This window comes from Lathamus discolor, chromosome 2, assembly GCF_037157495.1.
Source record: "Lathamus discolor isolate bLatDis1 chromosome 2, bLatDis1.hap1, whole genome shotgun sequence".
Classification (NCBI taxonomy): domain Eukaryota; kingdom Metazoa; phylum Chordata; class Aves; order Psittaciformes; family Psittacidae; genus Lathamus; species Lathamus discolor.
This window is the reverse complement of record NC_088885.1, coordinates 96,457,044-96,472,926: the sequence shown is the minus strand read 5'-3', so window position 1 is coordinate 96,472,926 and position 15,883 is coordinate 96,457,044. Positions and strand designations below refer to the sequence as shown.

The 15,883-nt window shown below is 36.5% G+C and overlaps 1 protein-coding gene across 1 annotated transcript in view; it reads right to left on the bottom strand.

Annotated features, from left to right (window-relative positions):
* GABBR2 (gamma-aminobutyric acid type B receptor subunit 2) overlaps window positions 1-15,883 on the bottom strand; it is a 449,684-nt gene that overhangs the window by 131,781 nt on the left and 302,020 nt on the right. Inside the window, exon 12 of the mRNA XM_065669323.1 lies at window positions 13,405-13,512. Coding sequence (XP_065525395.1) covers window positions 13,405-13,512 — 108 coding nt within the window. The remainder of the gene's footprint in view (window positions 1-13,404; window positions 13,513-15,883) is intronic.

The following is a 15,883-nucleotide window of genomic DNA, read 5'->3' as shown; positions in this document are numbered from 1 at the left end:
GGTTTTGTGTGTGTGTTTAACATTTGCCTCCGTTACCCCAGGAGCAGAAAGGGATGATGTATATTTTTCTATTTTGCAAAGGTTAGTTACTTCTGTGCACATGCAACTTAAAAAGTTTTTAATTTTGCATGGATTTTAGGTTCAAAAGAGAAAATAAGAGTTGCTAACAAAAATAACAAGCCAAATCATGTATTACAGTCTTGCATAGCTGCATACAATCCCAAATTATTGCTACTGTTATACACATAGCAACACAGAAAAAGTACACTGCAAGTACAGTATTTCAGTTGCAAAGTTGTAAGCATGTTCAAATGTCAGGCTTAAATTAACTTTGTCAGTCCTCTTGTGCCTACATTCATGTGTTTTAAATTAATATGTACTTATGTTGCTAATGAACACTCATCTAATATTCAAAAAATATTGCAAAATCGTTTCAAAATGGACAAACCCACATATTTTCCCTAGTTTTGGTTCTCAGAAACAGCTGGTTTAATCCAATCAAAATATTAAAAACTATTAAGCCTGAGCAGCTTAATGAAATTGTGATTATTTCAATTCAATTTGATAAACTTGTTAGAATTTTGAAAATGCATTACAAACCCAGAAGTGTCAGCTAATCTTAATGCAGGAGAGGCTGGTATTCCTGCCTAGAATAAATTATATTTGCACCAAATTCCTATCAAGCTTAAGGAATTGATAAAAATTAATACAATTTGAAATAATGTAAAAAGAGCTTTAGAAAAATTGTTTTTCATATTACTCACTGAGATATATTTTCTTTTTTATTTTGAAATATGTTTCTGCAATATTATGCACTGCTTTGTGTTGATCTGCTAGTTTCTTTTATAAATCATTTGGAGTAAACTAAGTGTAAAACAAAGGCTTGCAATCAGAATGACTTAAAGGACTTGATGCATTATTTTCATTCCCTGAGACCAGTTATTTAAATACATGTAGCTACCATCACCATAAAGAACCAGAAAAATCATGCTTTCCACATGTTTGCAGCAGTAATAAAGCAGTACATCCGTCTCATCAGAGATGGTACAGGCATGCCTGAAGAGGGCAGGTGAAGGGGAAAGCTGCAGCTTTCCTGGTCTGTCTCACTGATGGTTGGTTTGGCAAGGAGAATTTCACAAGGAAGAGGTGTCTTAGTGGGAAGTGCAAGGGAAGGAAGACTGTTCCACTGTGTTTCTTCATTAAGCTAAAAGGAAAGTGGATATTACACAAAGATTCTCAGACTTAGTTTGGTCCCTTGACTTCTTTGGGAAAATATTAGCTATGCCTAACCTTTCATTCGTTTACCAAACTGCAATTAAAACTGAAAAGGGACTATTAATCACTCAGGTTCCCCTCTGTAGAAGAAGCCCATCCATTTTTAATCTCTTTTCTAGTGCCTTTAAACAGGATTTGGGTGGGACATACCTAGTGCTGCTCCTAATATGAGTGGAGATAGGAGAGAAAACCATGGAAAAACAAGTTCAAAGAGAATTTGGATTTTGGTGAAATGTAGACACTTCAACCCAAATTTCTTTTTCTCCCTCTTAAATGGATAGGTAATTTATTATATCGGCACATTCTTAGTCTTTCTTTTTAACTGATAAGGTTTATTTTACAGAAGTGGGCTGTTTAACCATTGTGTGTCTAGCCTCTTTCAATACCCAGTAGGCAGATGCAGAAGCCTTTAAAGGACAATTCATCACATGTATCTTGGGTACAATTTAGGATCAGAGAAATTACTGTCTAAAATAATCTCGCTCTTCTCCCTCACCCCCTCTGAGAGGTTGTGAAGACAATTAACTTCTACAAAAAACATGCATTTGAGAAACTTAGAGCTATGTGAAGAAACAGCTTCAGAAACAGAAATGTTTCTTTCTGCTCTACTGAACCACGAAAGTTCCTTGTAAAAACCGTGAAATATCAGCAATGATGGTTTATCTTTTCTTTCTAATAGAAATAGTGGACATTTTGCCTAGCACAGGTAAAATATGTGGCAGCTAGCCCACTGTATTCCAAATGTATATGGACTATACTGATAGTGAAAGTAGGGTTACGTTAGATGCAGTTTTCCCAACACCTAGAAATATTAATCAAACTTGTAAAGTAATGCCAGAAGCAAGAGTGAAAGGATCCTATTAAAAGTAGTATTACTGACAACCCAGTTACTATCAGGGTCAAAAAAAATCTCATGCCTATTCACCCTTCGTTGCTTTTGTGCATCTTTTATTTGTACCTGACCTTGCAATACCGCAGGTAGATATTCATGTTTTGGTTCACATGTAAGTGTGGCAACCTTTTTGGGCTGCAGATAATTATTAGAATGAATGAAAGCTGAAAGACAGCAAACAGTGGAGCTCTTCCTTGAATACCTCTTTGAACATTTTTTACTGCATTACACTGTGAATGGCTCTTTCAGGGACAGAAGGGGAGAGATGCATAGCAGCAGCTGTCACTAGCAGCAGGTATTATTTATCCTTTACTTCTGCCAGCCAGCCAGGAGGAAGACAAGCAAAAGAAAGGCCGTAAGATAACCTGAGGAAGTGATCTGTGCTGCTGTAATGAGCTCTGCAAAATCCAGTGCTACCAGTGCTGCATGCAGGGTGGTAGGGCTGAAAGCAGGGCTCCCAAAGCTGCCTCACACACTCATCACAAGGCTGGTTGGTCCCTGGCAAAACCATTGCAGTAATGCATCTCTGAAGCAGAACTGTTCACCTAAATGTTAGCTTTTCAGAATGAGACATTGGAATGCAATTATTTTTTTCACTTCTGCTAGTGATTAGCAATTTTTCCTAACATAAATTTGCTCTGACAAATGCTGTTGGGGTATCAGTAGCAGCATTTCTAAAGCCTTGATGATCTCCCCCCTCCACCCTCAGGAAGCCCAGCTTTCCCTCTCCCCAGCCATCACTCCCACTCACAGGCACTCCTTAAGATCAGTACATTCACTCCTTGGGAAACACCAGATGCACTGAAGGAGTCTTGACTCAGATATTGTGAATTCAACAATTTCTGTCTGACAGAAGAAAGCTATGAGCAACTGAGACTCCTTACAATCAAATATTCTTCTTTCAGAGGAAGATTCTTATTTTTCCCTTTTCATCTTCCTTCTAGTGTACAGTAAATCAGCCTTGGGAGAAATGCATAGTAGCTAATAAAATCCAATTTTGTGAGTGCTTCTGACTCCTTGCTGAAGCCAAGCTCTCTTACAGCAGCTTGCGAGTAATATTTTCTACCATCTGTGATTGGCTAGGTGAATCTGTCTCATCCTGGCAGATCTGCCCACTGTTATAAATGCCACTGTTACCAGTCTGGACTATATATCTGGATATGAAGCTATCTGTCCTCAAAACAAATTCACTCAGAAGAGAAATTGGTAGGCCATTTTCTTCTCAGCAACATCACTGTATGAGCAGAGAAACATGGACCTTGCAGTTTGATCACAAGAGATATAAAATCTGTCTAAAGTTCTGGGATGAAGTTTCTGCTCATGAAAGTCTTGGGCATTTTCTAGAACTAGGCTGTCCTACCTACCACGGCAACATCAACTATCCATTTAGTTGTAATTTCACAGACCTTTTGTGGGGCTTTTTTTCTTTTGATTTTGTGCCCTGCAGTATCCTATCCTCAACCAGTTGAGGATAAAACAATAATTAAACATTAGGCTTGCTTTTTGTAGTTAAGCTGAGAAAAACTCTTTATTATCTCTTACATTATGAGAAACCAGCACTGCAAATGCGCATGACCTGGGCCTTAAAGCTGAAATCCATTCTAAATCTTATATATGAAAACTTACCCTCTTCTCCAGGATGCCACATTACTCTCTGAGTATAAATAGCTCTCCAGCATGGACTGAATAGTTCATTTCCTCCTACCTTTTTTTTAGAGTTAGTCTTTGTTACCAAGACCTTCACCTCTCTTTTTCAGAATAAAATATCTTTAAATTTAAAGGAAGATCTATTAGCTAAATCTTGGTGCTTTATATGCTTGCTTCTTTGTTTTTTTAATTCTATTCATAGAAGCATAGCAAGGCCAGGAGTATTTTTGCATATATTTATAAGTTTTGAGATAATTTTTTTGTTTGTTTCTTCCTTGAAAATTTTGGGGTATTTTTTTCTGTTTAAGAAAGAAATTCTGGTTTCTCTTATGTAGATCGACCCTTTCTAGTCCCGCTGACAGATGTGGCCCTTGCCTTCTGCCACTATCTGGATAAGCATTTAATGTTATTCAGCAATTTATTTTTCTTTCCAGTTTCCTCAGACGGACTCTAGAGAGAAACCCTCTTTAAAAGATCTCTCTGTGAAGCTTCATAGACCGTATTCCATTAAATGAATAGCACTAACAGCAATTATTGAAGCCCTCAGAGTTTCAGGGAAATAATTATGAAGTCTGCAGGGTTGGAAAAAGGGGCCATACAACCACTCTTAAACTTAAGCTCAGGATGTTCTCACCATTGCAGAAACTACCCTTTCATTTCTCTCAGTATGATTAGTGGGCATCTCAGGGTTGCTCTCCTACATTTAGTAGGATGGTGCCATGAGGCTGATGATACAGAATCAGTGGTAGATTGGTGAACTTTGCCTAGAGAAATATCTATCTTTGAGTTATTAAAGCCATTAATATTTTAGAGAACTATTCTGTAATACATTCTTAATTTCTATTGTGTAATGGAATGAGGAAAAAGGTTATTGAAAACACATTAGGCATTGTTCCTAATAACACCACAATGTTTTTTTCAACAGCTATTACGAGTATGTCTTATTATAGATTCTATGATTAGTATTGGGAACACTTTTCACACTACAACTACATTAGTTTTAATGACTGAATGCTAACATTTTAAAAAGCATATTTTGTAGTTGCTAGCATGATTGACCAGTAAGTCACTAGTAGAAAAAGGTAAGCTTAAGACATTTTAATATTTTAGAGGTATTTTAATTAATTTTGATTAATTATTTTAATTAATTTGAATTAATGTTAATTTATTTGTATATCTACTTACAAATTAAAAAAAAAAAAATTGTTTTCTGTGAGGACCTATGGTGACGCCTGCAGCCTGAGCGCTTGATGATTGTTACTGCTTTCCAGGATAGTGGAGTGCAAGGTATACTAATAATAATGGACAATTAGATACTATCAAAAAGGTGGTTTGATAATTAAATAGCTAAAGTCACTAGCCTGCTAAAGCACATATTTCTAGAATGTGTCTTTTCTGACTCATGCTCAGGATAATTGCAAGGCGTTTTTTGGGCAGACTCACCCTCTCAGTCACTGCATTGCAAATGTGGATGTGCTGAGTCTATGCCTTGCTGCCTGGAAAAGCTATCCAAAAGACATTTCCTATTCATATAAAAGAAAGGGGGAATATCCTAGGGGTATGTTCCCTAGGGGGAGCAGAAGACAGAAACTTTGCAGAGGTTAGAGAATGGGATGGATTCAGTGGCAGCTTAAAAAATTATAAAAATCTTCCTATTTGAAAGCCTCAGCCTCCATTCTGGCTACAATGCATTAGAGAATTGGAGAGATGACTGTTTTACTAACATTGCTAATTCAACCATAAGGAGCACACAGAGTTATAAAACATGGCTAGTTTCACAAAACTGTCTTAAAAGAAGAAAAATGAAAAGCATTGTAGTCTTAAAAATCAAAATGGCACTAAAGAAATACAACTTGACACCATTAGAACCAATCACTCCTGCTGTACAAGGTTTTGGAGTCTTAGCAACAAACCTCAACATCGTGTTAACTTCTGCTCACTACCGTAAGTAAAGCAAGATATGCTGCCTCGAGAGAACTGCACATCCCATCAGCACAGCAGGTCAAATTCACGTTTGAGAGGAATGTATCTGCTGAGACCAAGATTCCATGGGCCATAAGTGTGGAGGAATTTCCACCACGGATGTGAATTCTCATCTTTAGTGCTAAAAGGGATCCTATCTTCAGGAAAAAAAATGCACAAAGGATTTGAATGGTGTGGAAGAAATATTCTGATTTTGTTTGAGATAACATTAAAATACCTAGACTTTAATATTTTCTTTAATGAACAATTCTGTGCGAAAGCATACTGAATCGTTACCAAATAGCTGGGGACATCAATGCACTTGATTACATTTACAATCCAATTTCAAGCTATTCAGGAATAAATTGCCTCATACTGTAGAGAGACATGTTCTTTATTTCTCTGTCATCCATTAGTCTCATAATACATAGAAATTATGGTTGTAGAACCATTTATGAGCAGTTATATTTTGCACAGTTTTCATTGTTTCCATTGCTACTGAGGTTTTGCCTTATCAAACTGTACCATGCAGAAATTTACATACATAAATCACTTCAAAAGCATATTTTTCTCCTAGGTGTGCAGTTTATTAGCTCGACTTCTTTCTGTGACATGAGCTTGAGATTTAGCTCCACGATCCACATTTATACGAATGTAAATTTTAGAAATGTGATTCCTATTGTTCCCCGCCTAGCATTTTGGCTGATTAGCTCTTACAAAAAACAGGATGCTTATTTTACATCTAAATATGGATTCTAGGATTACACTGACTATTTTTGAAGTTTTGGACTTAAAATATATAGATAGAACTATTTCGGGGAAAAAGTCATTAAATAATCAGATTTCCACGTGTATCACTTTAGAAAGTACTACATATATATTAATAACACATGAAGCTTTCCCTGAATAATTTACACTGCACTGTAAGTATTATGGATTACTTGGTTCAGTGGTAAATGTTCATAATGAAAAAAAAAAGCTTCCAAACATAAGCAATTTTCAAATCTCTGTTGTCTTTCTTATGCTCAAAGATTGAACAATAATGCTGAACATTTGTTTAGGTATCCATATGCTGGTTCATTTTCAGCAGATGGTCCCTAATAGATTGTTGCACTGTTGATATGGTTACCCAAAGCACATTTTTGGATCCTGACACATCTCCTTTTCAGACTTATGATCTCTCATACATACTTAGTGAAATGCATGTGTATCCTAGGGGAAATCCATCATATAGCTTTTTGTTGTACACACAAAAACCTCTAGCTAGACTAAAAAAAAATGTCTTGGAGGAGTATAAATATTTACAGTCTGAAAACTGACCTGGAAAAATATTTTATAGCAGTAATTACATAAAGAACTAATGAGGTAATATGAACTACATTTATGCTAATACAGAATTACACCTACAAAGGCATTAAGCGAGCAAATAAGATGTGGCCTGTGAGGCTCTGACTTAAACCTTAAACAATATAATCTGAAAAACTTTCCTTCATCTATTTTTAAACTAAGATAGTAAGTAACTTTTTAAAGACCTCTTTAGGACTTTTGTGAAAAAGATTATAAATTGCAATAAATTCTAAATTCCATAGGTGGCTTGAAAAGCCTACAGAAAAATTTACTACTAGAGATTAAACTCATCTGATAAACTTAGTTGCAGAGGTTTACAAATGAGGGATGGGGACAGCAATAAACAGAGCCAAGTTGTGAGGAGAAGGCTGCTGCACATAAGCTTGTAATCATGTGGCCTCCATCTGTTTCCTTCTCAAAGCTTCTTCATCCCCTGGGAATGCTGTGCCATTGCAGCTACTGACAGCTTCCCTTCAACTGGTTCTGCAGGGTGATAGCATACAGCCAGCTGCTTCTTATCCCCAATGGAGGGGTCAGGACAGGGTGCTGCTCAGAGCAACCCACATGCCTCATACTCCAGAAAGAGCATGGATGATCTCTTACCCTTCCCAGTCTTCCATGTGCCTCAGCGTATGTACCATAAAGTATATGGAATAGAGAGGTGGGGTGGCCAAATTTGTGTTAAAAAAATGGAGTGGGAAGGCAACGAGGTTAAAAGTTTGAGAATTCCTGCACTGCTACACTCAGGCAATAAATCAGCTTCTCAAAAAACAAGCGCTATACTTTTCTGAAAACTGTACTCATAGAAACTTCTAAGCATAACAAACAATTATGGAAATTAATTACTTTTCTTCATGTTGGCACTTAACTGTCTTATACATGAGACCACCTTTCTCAAAACTCCTACTGCCTTCTTTATTATGTATTTTTTTCTGGTTTAAGTGAAAACTACTGCAACAGAAAACTGCCTCTTTTATTACCCTTTTCTATTGCATGCCCAGAGCAGGTTGACTGTACCTGGTCCATGACATCCTGTAGGAAACTAAGGCTGCACTAGTGTCCTAATAATGTACATGGGGTAACAAACGTACACTTCTAGAGAGATCTGTAGGTTTTCAACTGTTAACTTCTTATCCACAACATAAGCCTTTTAACATTTTCATGAACCCATTCTCTTTAAAGAAAATGAAAAGAAAGAGAATTCAATTATAGAGAGCTGCACTCATCAGCAAAAGGAACCTTTAGATCTTTGCACACCTCATCAGCTGGAACTAAAAGAGTAACTAGCAGTTACCATGAGCTGTACAGCAGCATAATGGGACAACAAGGCACATAGTTTGCCTCTAGGTTTTACAGATACATAGTAATAGAAAAAAGAACAGTGAAACTCTAAAATCCTGTGTTCAGTTTCTATGCTTCGCCCAGACTTCTGTGCAACCATTCTGGCCAGTCCTAATTTCAACTTTTTCCTGCCTCTTATTCCTTTCCCATTCCTATGTTACTTTCCCAGTCTATGTCCCTACTTTTCAGCTCTACCATTCTGCCTCAAAATTACAATCTTAATCTAATTTTAAATCAGACCTAGTACCTCAACGAGAGTTTGCCACTTGAATCCCAAACTCAGGCCCTACATCCCACCATACACAGCTTTTCTGAGGACTTCTTACAACCCTTCCTGCCCCATTCAACTCTTTGCTGGCTCTCAGTTTTCCTTTAACTCTCTGGGAATTCCAAATTCAGTTCCCTCTTCAACTCTTTCTCCCTGTCTATAATCCCAAGTTTTTCCCTATTCTTTTTATCTGGACAGGCTCCCGTTCCCTACAAAGCCCTTAGCAGCTAATCTGATTTCTCATTCTCAGTCTCTCCTCTGCTCCTGACCTCTTGGCCCTGTGGTTCCTTTTCAGTGCCAGACTCCCTTCACCCTTCTAGTGTCAACAAAGTAGGCTGTACAATCTCCTATCTGTCTCTGCAGTGCCTGAAGACCACAGCTCCCTTCAGAAGTCTTTTAAGGACTTAGTAGGCTGAATGTAAGAAAATAAGTTTGCCAGACTGCAGCCTGACAGGCATAGCTAAGTCAGGCTGGACTGATAAGTCATTTTTCTGTGTTGCTTTCTAAGTCTGTGATAGTACCAATATCTCAATACTTGTTTAAGCTCTTTAACTCCTTCTCATCTGTGAGAACTCTACAGTCACATAGTAAATTTGTGAACAGAGAAAAGCTTATGAAATATCATTGATGAGCAGATTAATGTTGCCAAAACTACAGCAATCTTAAAAAAAAGATGCTATGACATATCCCTTGTGCAATTACATTCTCTATTTACCTTGTAACAACTGTCAACATAAAGACATATGCCACCAGGAGTCTACAGTAGTAGTGGTAACTGATTAGATTGACCATATTTTCAGTGAAAAGCCATCCCTCTCCTGAGGTCATAGTTAAAGAACTAAGTACAAGTAGACAGAGCTTGAATGTATTATGTTAAAGGTAGAAAAGCTTATAACAGCATCAACTAAGAAGTATTGAACTTTGAAACACAAAGTGCAACAAGCAACACTGTGACCCAGATCATCATGCATTATTGCATTCACTTACAAATGGTCAAATACATGTCTTTGAATAGAATATATAATATTTATGGAGGCTTTAAATACCACTGCTTTGAATTTATTACTATTCTGGTTATTTATTGAAAGTGAACAGTCTTTATTTGACATACTAGAGTTGTGCAGGAGCAGTCATTATGCAGGGCTGTTTTAATGCTCCCTAAAACCTAAGATACTGTAGTTCCCATCAAAAAGAAGCTTCACAGCCTTCTAAACTTATGCTAGTCAGGGCTTTCACAGGACACCACATGCTCTCCTGCCACTGATATTCTCCAGTCTCTCTCCTTACCCACAGCCAGTAGTTCTGCTAGCAAGAGAAGCATAGAAGCACTCCCCATCTCTCATTGCTGAGAGTTCCCATCCTCTCAATGGGCAGCAGAATATCTTCTGCTGCCTAGAAAACCAACAAAAAGGAGATGTATCAAAACCAGAATTGCACCTCAATTATAAGTGTTACAGTTATTTTTAATATACTAATTCTATTCCACTTTCCATTATCTCTATTAACCTATTTAAAACTAAAAAATAATTTATTTCCCCTACTGATTTTGTCATTTCCATTTGACAAAAATTGATTCCCTTGCACCCCTCTGTCTCCGATTCAGCTAGAATTAATACATTTTAATTTGCTTCCTTTGAGCCCTAGCAGGATCAAAAATGGTAACAGAGCTCTGGGAATTCTGTAAAATTTGTCTGTTATTAGCCTGATAACAGAAGGAGTGTATTCTGAATTTTATTGCTTGTTTTTTTTTTTTTCAATGACAAAGGAGTGAATGTATTAAAGGGTGAAAATGAAAGAGATTTTTGACAGCTTTATAAATAGAAGTTAATAAAAATTTTCAACTAATTTAAGACCTTCTAAATCATTTAGTTCCACTTCCCACTGCACTAAAATATAGTATATTACTATTTAAAATTCTATACATTTTCTTACAATGAGAGAGAAATACACTCATCTCTTCCCAAACCCATGTTGTACACTTAAGATAATGCCCAATAAAAGTTTGGAAGCAAGCTTGCACTATCTAATGAAGATAAACAGATTCACTCCTAATACCCACTTCCATGAAATGAATGAACCATTATTTTCAAAAGCTGTACAGTCTCTCTCTCTGTGAAGAAATTGCACTCTTTGGAAATTTTTCCTGATGAAAATATTCAGGATAACAGGCAAAAATGGTGTATATAAAGGTGAGATTTTAGTGTTATATACAGGTGGAAACTGAAGCGATGAATATGATGAATAGGATCCACAGTACTTAGTTAATTTTGGAACTTTGTACTCTCATATTGAAATGCCAGTCTGTTCTGTCATGGCATACCTAGTTCAAAAAACATTAATGTGCTTCTTCATGCAGCACCAGCTTTTCTTATTTATCAGTTTAGATATTGTTTCTGAAAATGTCTATTACCTTCCATAGATAAAAAATATTTTGTCTGTAAACTACATCTGCTGAAAATGAAATGTCCTTCTCTTAAGACGTAAATAAAGAACGGCGTGGTTTTCAATCAACTCTTAAAACCAGTTTTATCTGTCCTGGTAAATCAAAGACAGGAAATGTATGATTAGTGAACATTTATTATGGATAGCTAATTTGTTTTGCATTAAGAAAACTGTTGTTTTTTATGATTCATGGTCATGTTCTGGAGTGGGATATCCAGATAGAGCAAATAAGGAGGATTCTGTGGAAAAGCCATTCCTTACAATTTACAGAACAAGGATGTGTTATTTACTTAATCACAGAATGTTGAATAAGGTGTTCTAATACACTTGACATTTCCTGCATCACTCAGAGTAAAGCACCTCGTCGGTCAGCATCCAGACGTCTGAAAATTTATCTCCCTTATGCCAGTCAGTGTCTTTTTAACTTATCTAAAATAATCTTTAAAATCCAGCTGTGAATGAAGAATTGAAATTTGCAGTTGTTGATGGGCTTGTTGAAGAATAGATACTATGTAGAATTTGAGAATTATGTTTAATTTACAGACAACGATATTTATTGAGTAGCAACTTGAAGCCGTAAAATGAAATATTTTCCAAAAAACATTAAAGAAAATACTTAGTGACAGCCCACTGAAGTACCTGTGCATTTTGATTTGGAAAAGTCTGTATTGTAGAAATGACAAAATTCTCAGGATAATAAAGGTTATAAAGTAAAAGCTTTTATGTGTTACACTGGCAGTATCTTCTATAGCTTCACTAATTTACAAAGATTTGCACGAACATAGCTGAAAATATATTTACAATATAAAATTTCATTTTTCAGGAAGATAAAATACTGACTTAACTTTGGTTTAAAATCTTTAACACAGGAAGTGTAAGATAATTGAAAAATGTACACTGGCCTATGGTAGCATAAACTGTATTACGGTGGGTTCTTTGCACAAGTGAAGAAAGAGTCGTCTCCACTTCCCTCCATCCAGAGTATCCTGTTTCTAGTGCAGATACTTATAGCCACTTTTAAGATATTTGTTATTTAATCTTCATTAATTTTTATACTGAAAGATGTTTGGGATTTAATTTCAAAAATTTAAGCAAACTTGACATGAGTAGAGGTAAATGCTAGGTGTTTGTGTTCTTAAGGTGCTAGAGTGGTAGATCCAGTTCCAGCCACAGCACGTATTTCCTTAATTATGTAAGACATAAATCCTCTTAGAAACTGAATTAACTCTCTGTCTATCTGAAGTCCAAACCTTTTCAGGGAAAGGTGTATCTTGTGGTGACAGCGACTCCCTACATGTTGCAACTGTGGAACAAATGACATAATACAACCAGAAAAATAGTAATACAGCTCTTCCGTGACCACACACTGAAGGAAACTAACAGGAATCTGAAGAGGTTTTGGAATATTGTTGTACTTATTTTGAATGTAAATTACTTTTTAACACTTATTAGAATAAATCTATGCAGCTGTATATAGGAAATGCATTTGTCACTACTTTTCTCTCTAATAATAATTTAATTTCTCTGTTTCATGAATATTTCTCCTAATGTTTTTTTCTATCAAAATGATTTCCACTTACAGTTTTCCCATTTTTAAATAAAACCATAGGATTAAAACCACTTCATGTGTGAAAAGAAGCTCCATGGGAAAGATATCAAAAGAACAGTACATACATGAAGTGTCGTACTGCTCCTAAGCTGAGATTAACATTTTACAGAAAATGTGCTGTACTAAAAATGCTGGACACAGCTACTGTGGTTTAGTTCCTATCAGTCTTAGGGTAAGTTTATGCAATTTCAATCCGAATTAGAAAGCAAGCTGTATAAACAGCACTTTTTCTTGCCTTCTCCAACCAATCCATGAGAAATGCGTGTGTAATACCTGTATCCCAAACAGACATACACAGAAAACACTTCATAACATCTGTGAATCTACCAGGAGAGATCTCTGGATGCTGAAACAACATAATAAATAAGACTGAGGATCCAAATTCACTTTGACAATTAACAGCCATCTCCACTGTCCACCTCTCATTATAAAGGCTGAAGGGCTGATGATCAACTCCACCTCGCAGAGACTAAAAAGGAAACCAAGAAAGCCCCCATATTAAACCGTTCAGGATCTTTGAATGTGACACTTGAACAGAGTCAGCACAAGTATGGCCACACAGGAAAGGTAGCAAACAGGAAAATTATGTTAACAGGGCAATAAGAGTTTACTTCTCCTCACCTTCTTCTTCATTTTTACGTTTTTGAAAATTGCATGAACTCTCCACGTTTTTGCAAACATTGCTCCAAATGCAGTTGTGTATCCCACCGTAAGAATCCATGTTCGGACCTAAACAAAAAATAAATATATATATAAAATCAGACAAAGCTACTTAATTTTCAGTAGATAATATTGATATCATCATTTCAGCCAAAGTTTTTCTCAAGACCTTGGGAAAAAATATTCAAAGAACTTCAAAACGTGTTGTCATTTCAGAATTGTCTCTTTCTTGCTATTTTCCTCCTCCCTCCATCCTCTTTCCAAATATAACAAATCTGGGTGCTGAATTAACAATCTCTTCCTTACTAAAATTACAACTCTTACAATATTCTACTTTTTTCTTTTTTTTTTTTTTCCAGCTTTATTATGTTCTGTGGAGACAGGAAAGGAACTAGTGGAGGAAACCAAAAGACTGAGACTATAAGAAGTACCCAGGGGACCAATATTAACACTTTCAACAGAAATTAACAGAGAAGTAGAGATGTTATTCAGACTAAATAAGAAGAAATTATACTATGTGAGGTATGCGTCACTTAATGCAGACCCTGAACATTCTGAAAATTAAAAAAGACCTAAATTTTCATATAGGGAACATGGCCTTGGTGAGCAGGCCTCAGCGACAAGACCAGAATCAAAGATAATATCTGCAATATGGGCCTCAGAAAAAGCAGATGGTGAGCTTACACAGAACAATGGAGTAATGGGATCTTGAGCTGGCCAGAGCTCTGACATAGACCTATCTAGATGTTTTCCTCATAGAGAGCTTCCAAGAGAAAACCAGATTCTTAAACTAAAAATGACTCGATTTCTTTAGAGTAAAAGCTAATGAATGACTTTTTATTTTATTTTTTATTTTTAATAAAAACCCCTCAAATTTCTCAGGAAGGACAGAAGTCATAAAAGCTAATTGTGGAATTTCCCACCTGCCCATAGCATACTTGTAGATAGCCCTCACTTTCATACTTGGTTTTAGCTAAGCCAGTGACTTTGAGAGTTATAGTAAGCTCTGCCTGCACAGCCCCAATTCTGTGGAAGTTTCTCTTTTTGTTTCCCTGGAGGTTTGGCTGTTTGAAGTCTCTTCTGCCCTGAACAGACTATTTTCTTCTCCAAAGAGGGACTCCAGAGTACAGAGTGTAGCAATGTTGCAAGTGGAAGACCATGAGAGAGGCACAGCCGGGGAGCTGGAAGCCTGCAGCTGAACCTGAGAGCCTGAGAAATCACAAGGAGGATGAACAATTTCCTCTCCCTCTAGAGACTCCACATGGGCTGGTTGTCAAAAAGGGAGACTGCAGAAAAGGGAACAAAGAAGTAAAAATAAAATGCACTGTATACCGCAGATGGAAAAACAAGGGGAAAAACAATGGCTAAAGACAGTGAAGGCAAAGCTAGAAAAAAGGCAAGCCAGCCTTCTTTTAGCCATGTTGACCATGCACCTTTGGCCACTACAGATAAATTTTGATATAAAAGAATCTGATTTATGAAAACCAGGACATTCTGAAATAGGATTTAAAAAAAAAAAATTCTTTGGATGACCTAGAGGCAATGCTTTTCACTGGAAACCAGCCTAGTTTCACATCTGACTTCTGCAGTGTTTGGGATTTTGAATTTGTAATTTTATGACATGCATATTGATGAGAAATGAAGTGTTGCAGTAGGATGCAAAATTTGGGATCTATTATAAACATTAAGAGTAATCTTAATGTTTCACTTCTAAATACATGTTATCTAGTTTTTGCCTTTCCACAGATCTTCAGAATTTCAATTGTTTAAATTCAAAATGTGATTTTTTTTTCCCCCCAAATTTTTCTGTGGAATATAAATTCTGATTTTTAGTAATCATTAGTGACTGGGTATAAAGGTGAAAAAAAAAGAAAAGGTTATGTGACTCACTCAAAAAATATTGATAAAGCAATAAGAAACATAAAATGACTACTGTTCCTTAAAATAAATATGTATGGTCAAAAAGGGTGAATCAGTGAGACAGAAGTAGACACAGCACCTTAGGTCTTGACAAATAAGAATATATATGAATTGACAACCAAAAACTAACTGTAAGCAAATATGCCCAAATCTGGTAACACTGTGTACCACGCAGGGACACACACCTCAAGTGTGAAGTGTGAACTCAGGGGTGTTGCATCACCCATGTGGGCATTATCAGTTTGCAGAGATACATACCAGCACACAGAGCCCACATGTCTCACAGAATGTGTGTCTGGGGGAACCTTCACCCCAAGAAGAAAGGGTGTCCTGCTAACCCATGCATCCTGTGAGCAGGAGGTTCCTGCTTGTAACTCAGTCTGTGCATTTATTAGAAAGTGTTGGGATTGTGCATAGAAGACTGTTCAGATATTTGTATGTATGCATTAACATTTTATTAGCATCTAGTGGTGTGGCTTATCTGTTGCATTGCCAATACTGATCCTGAACATATCATTCA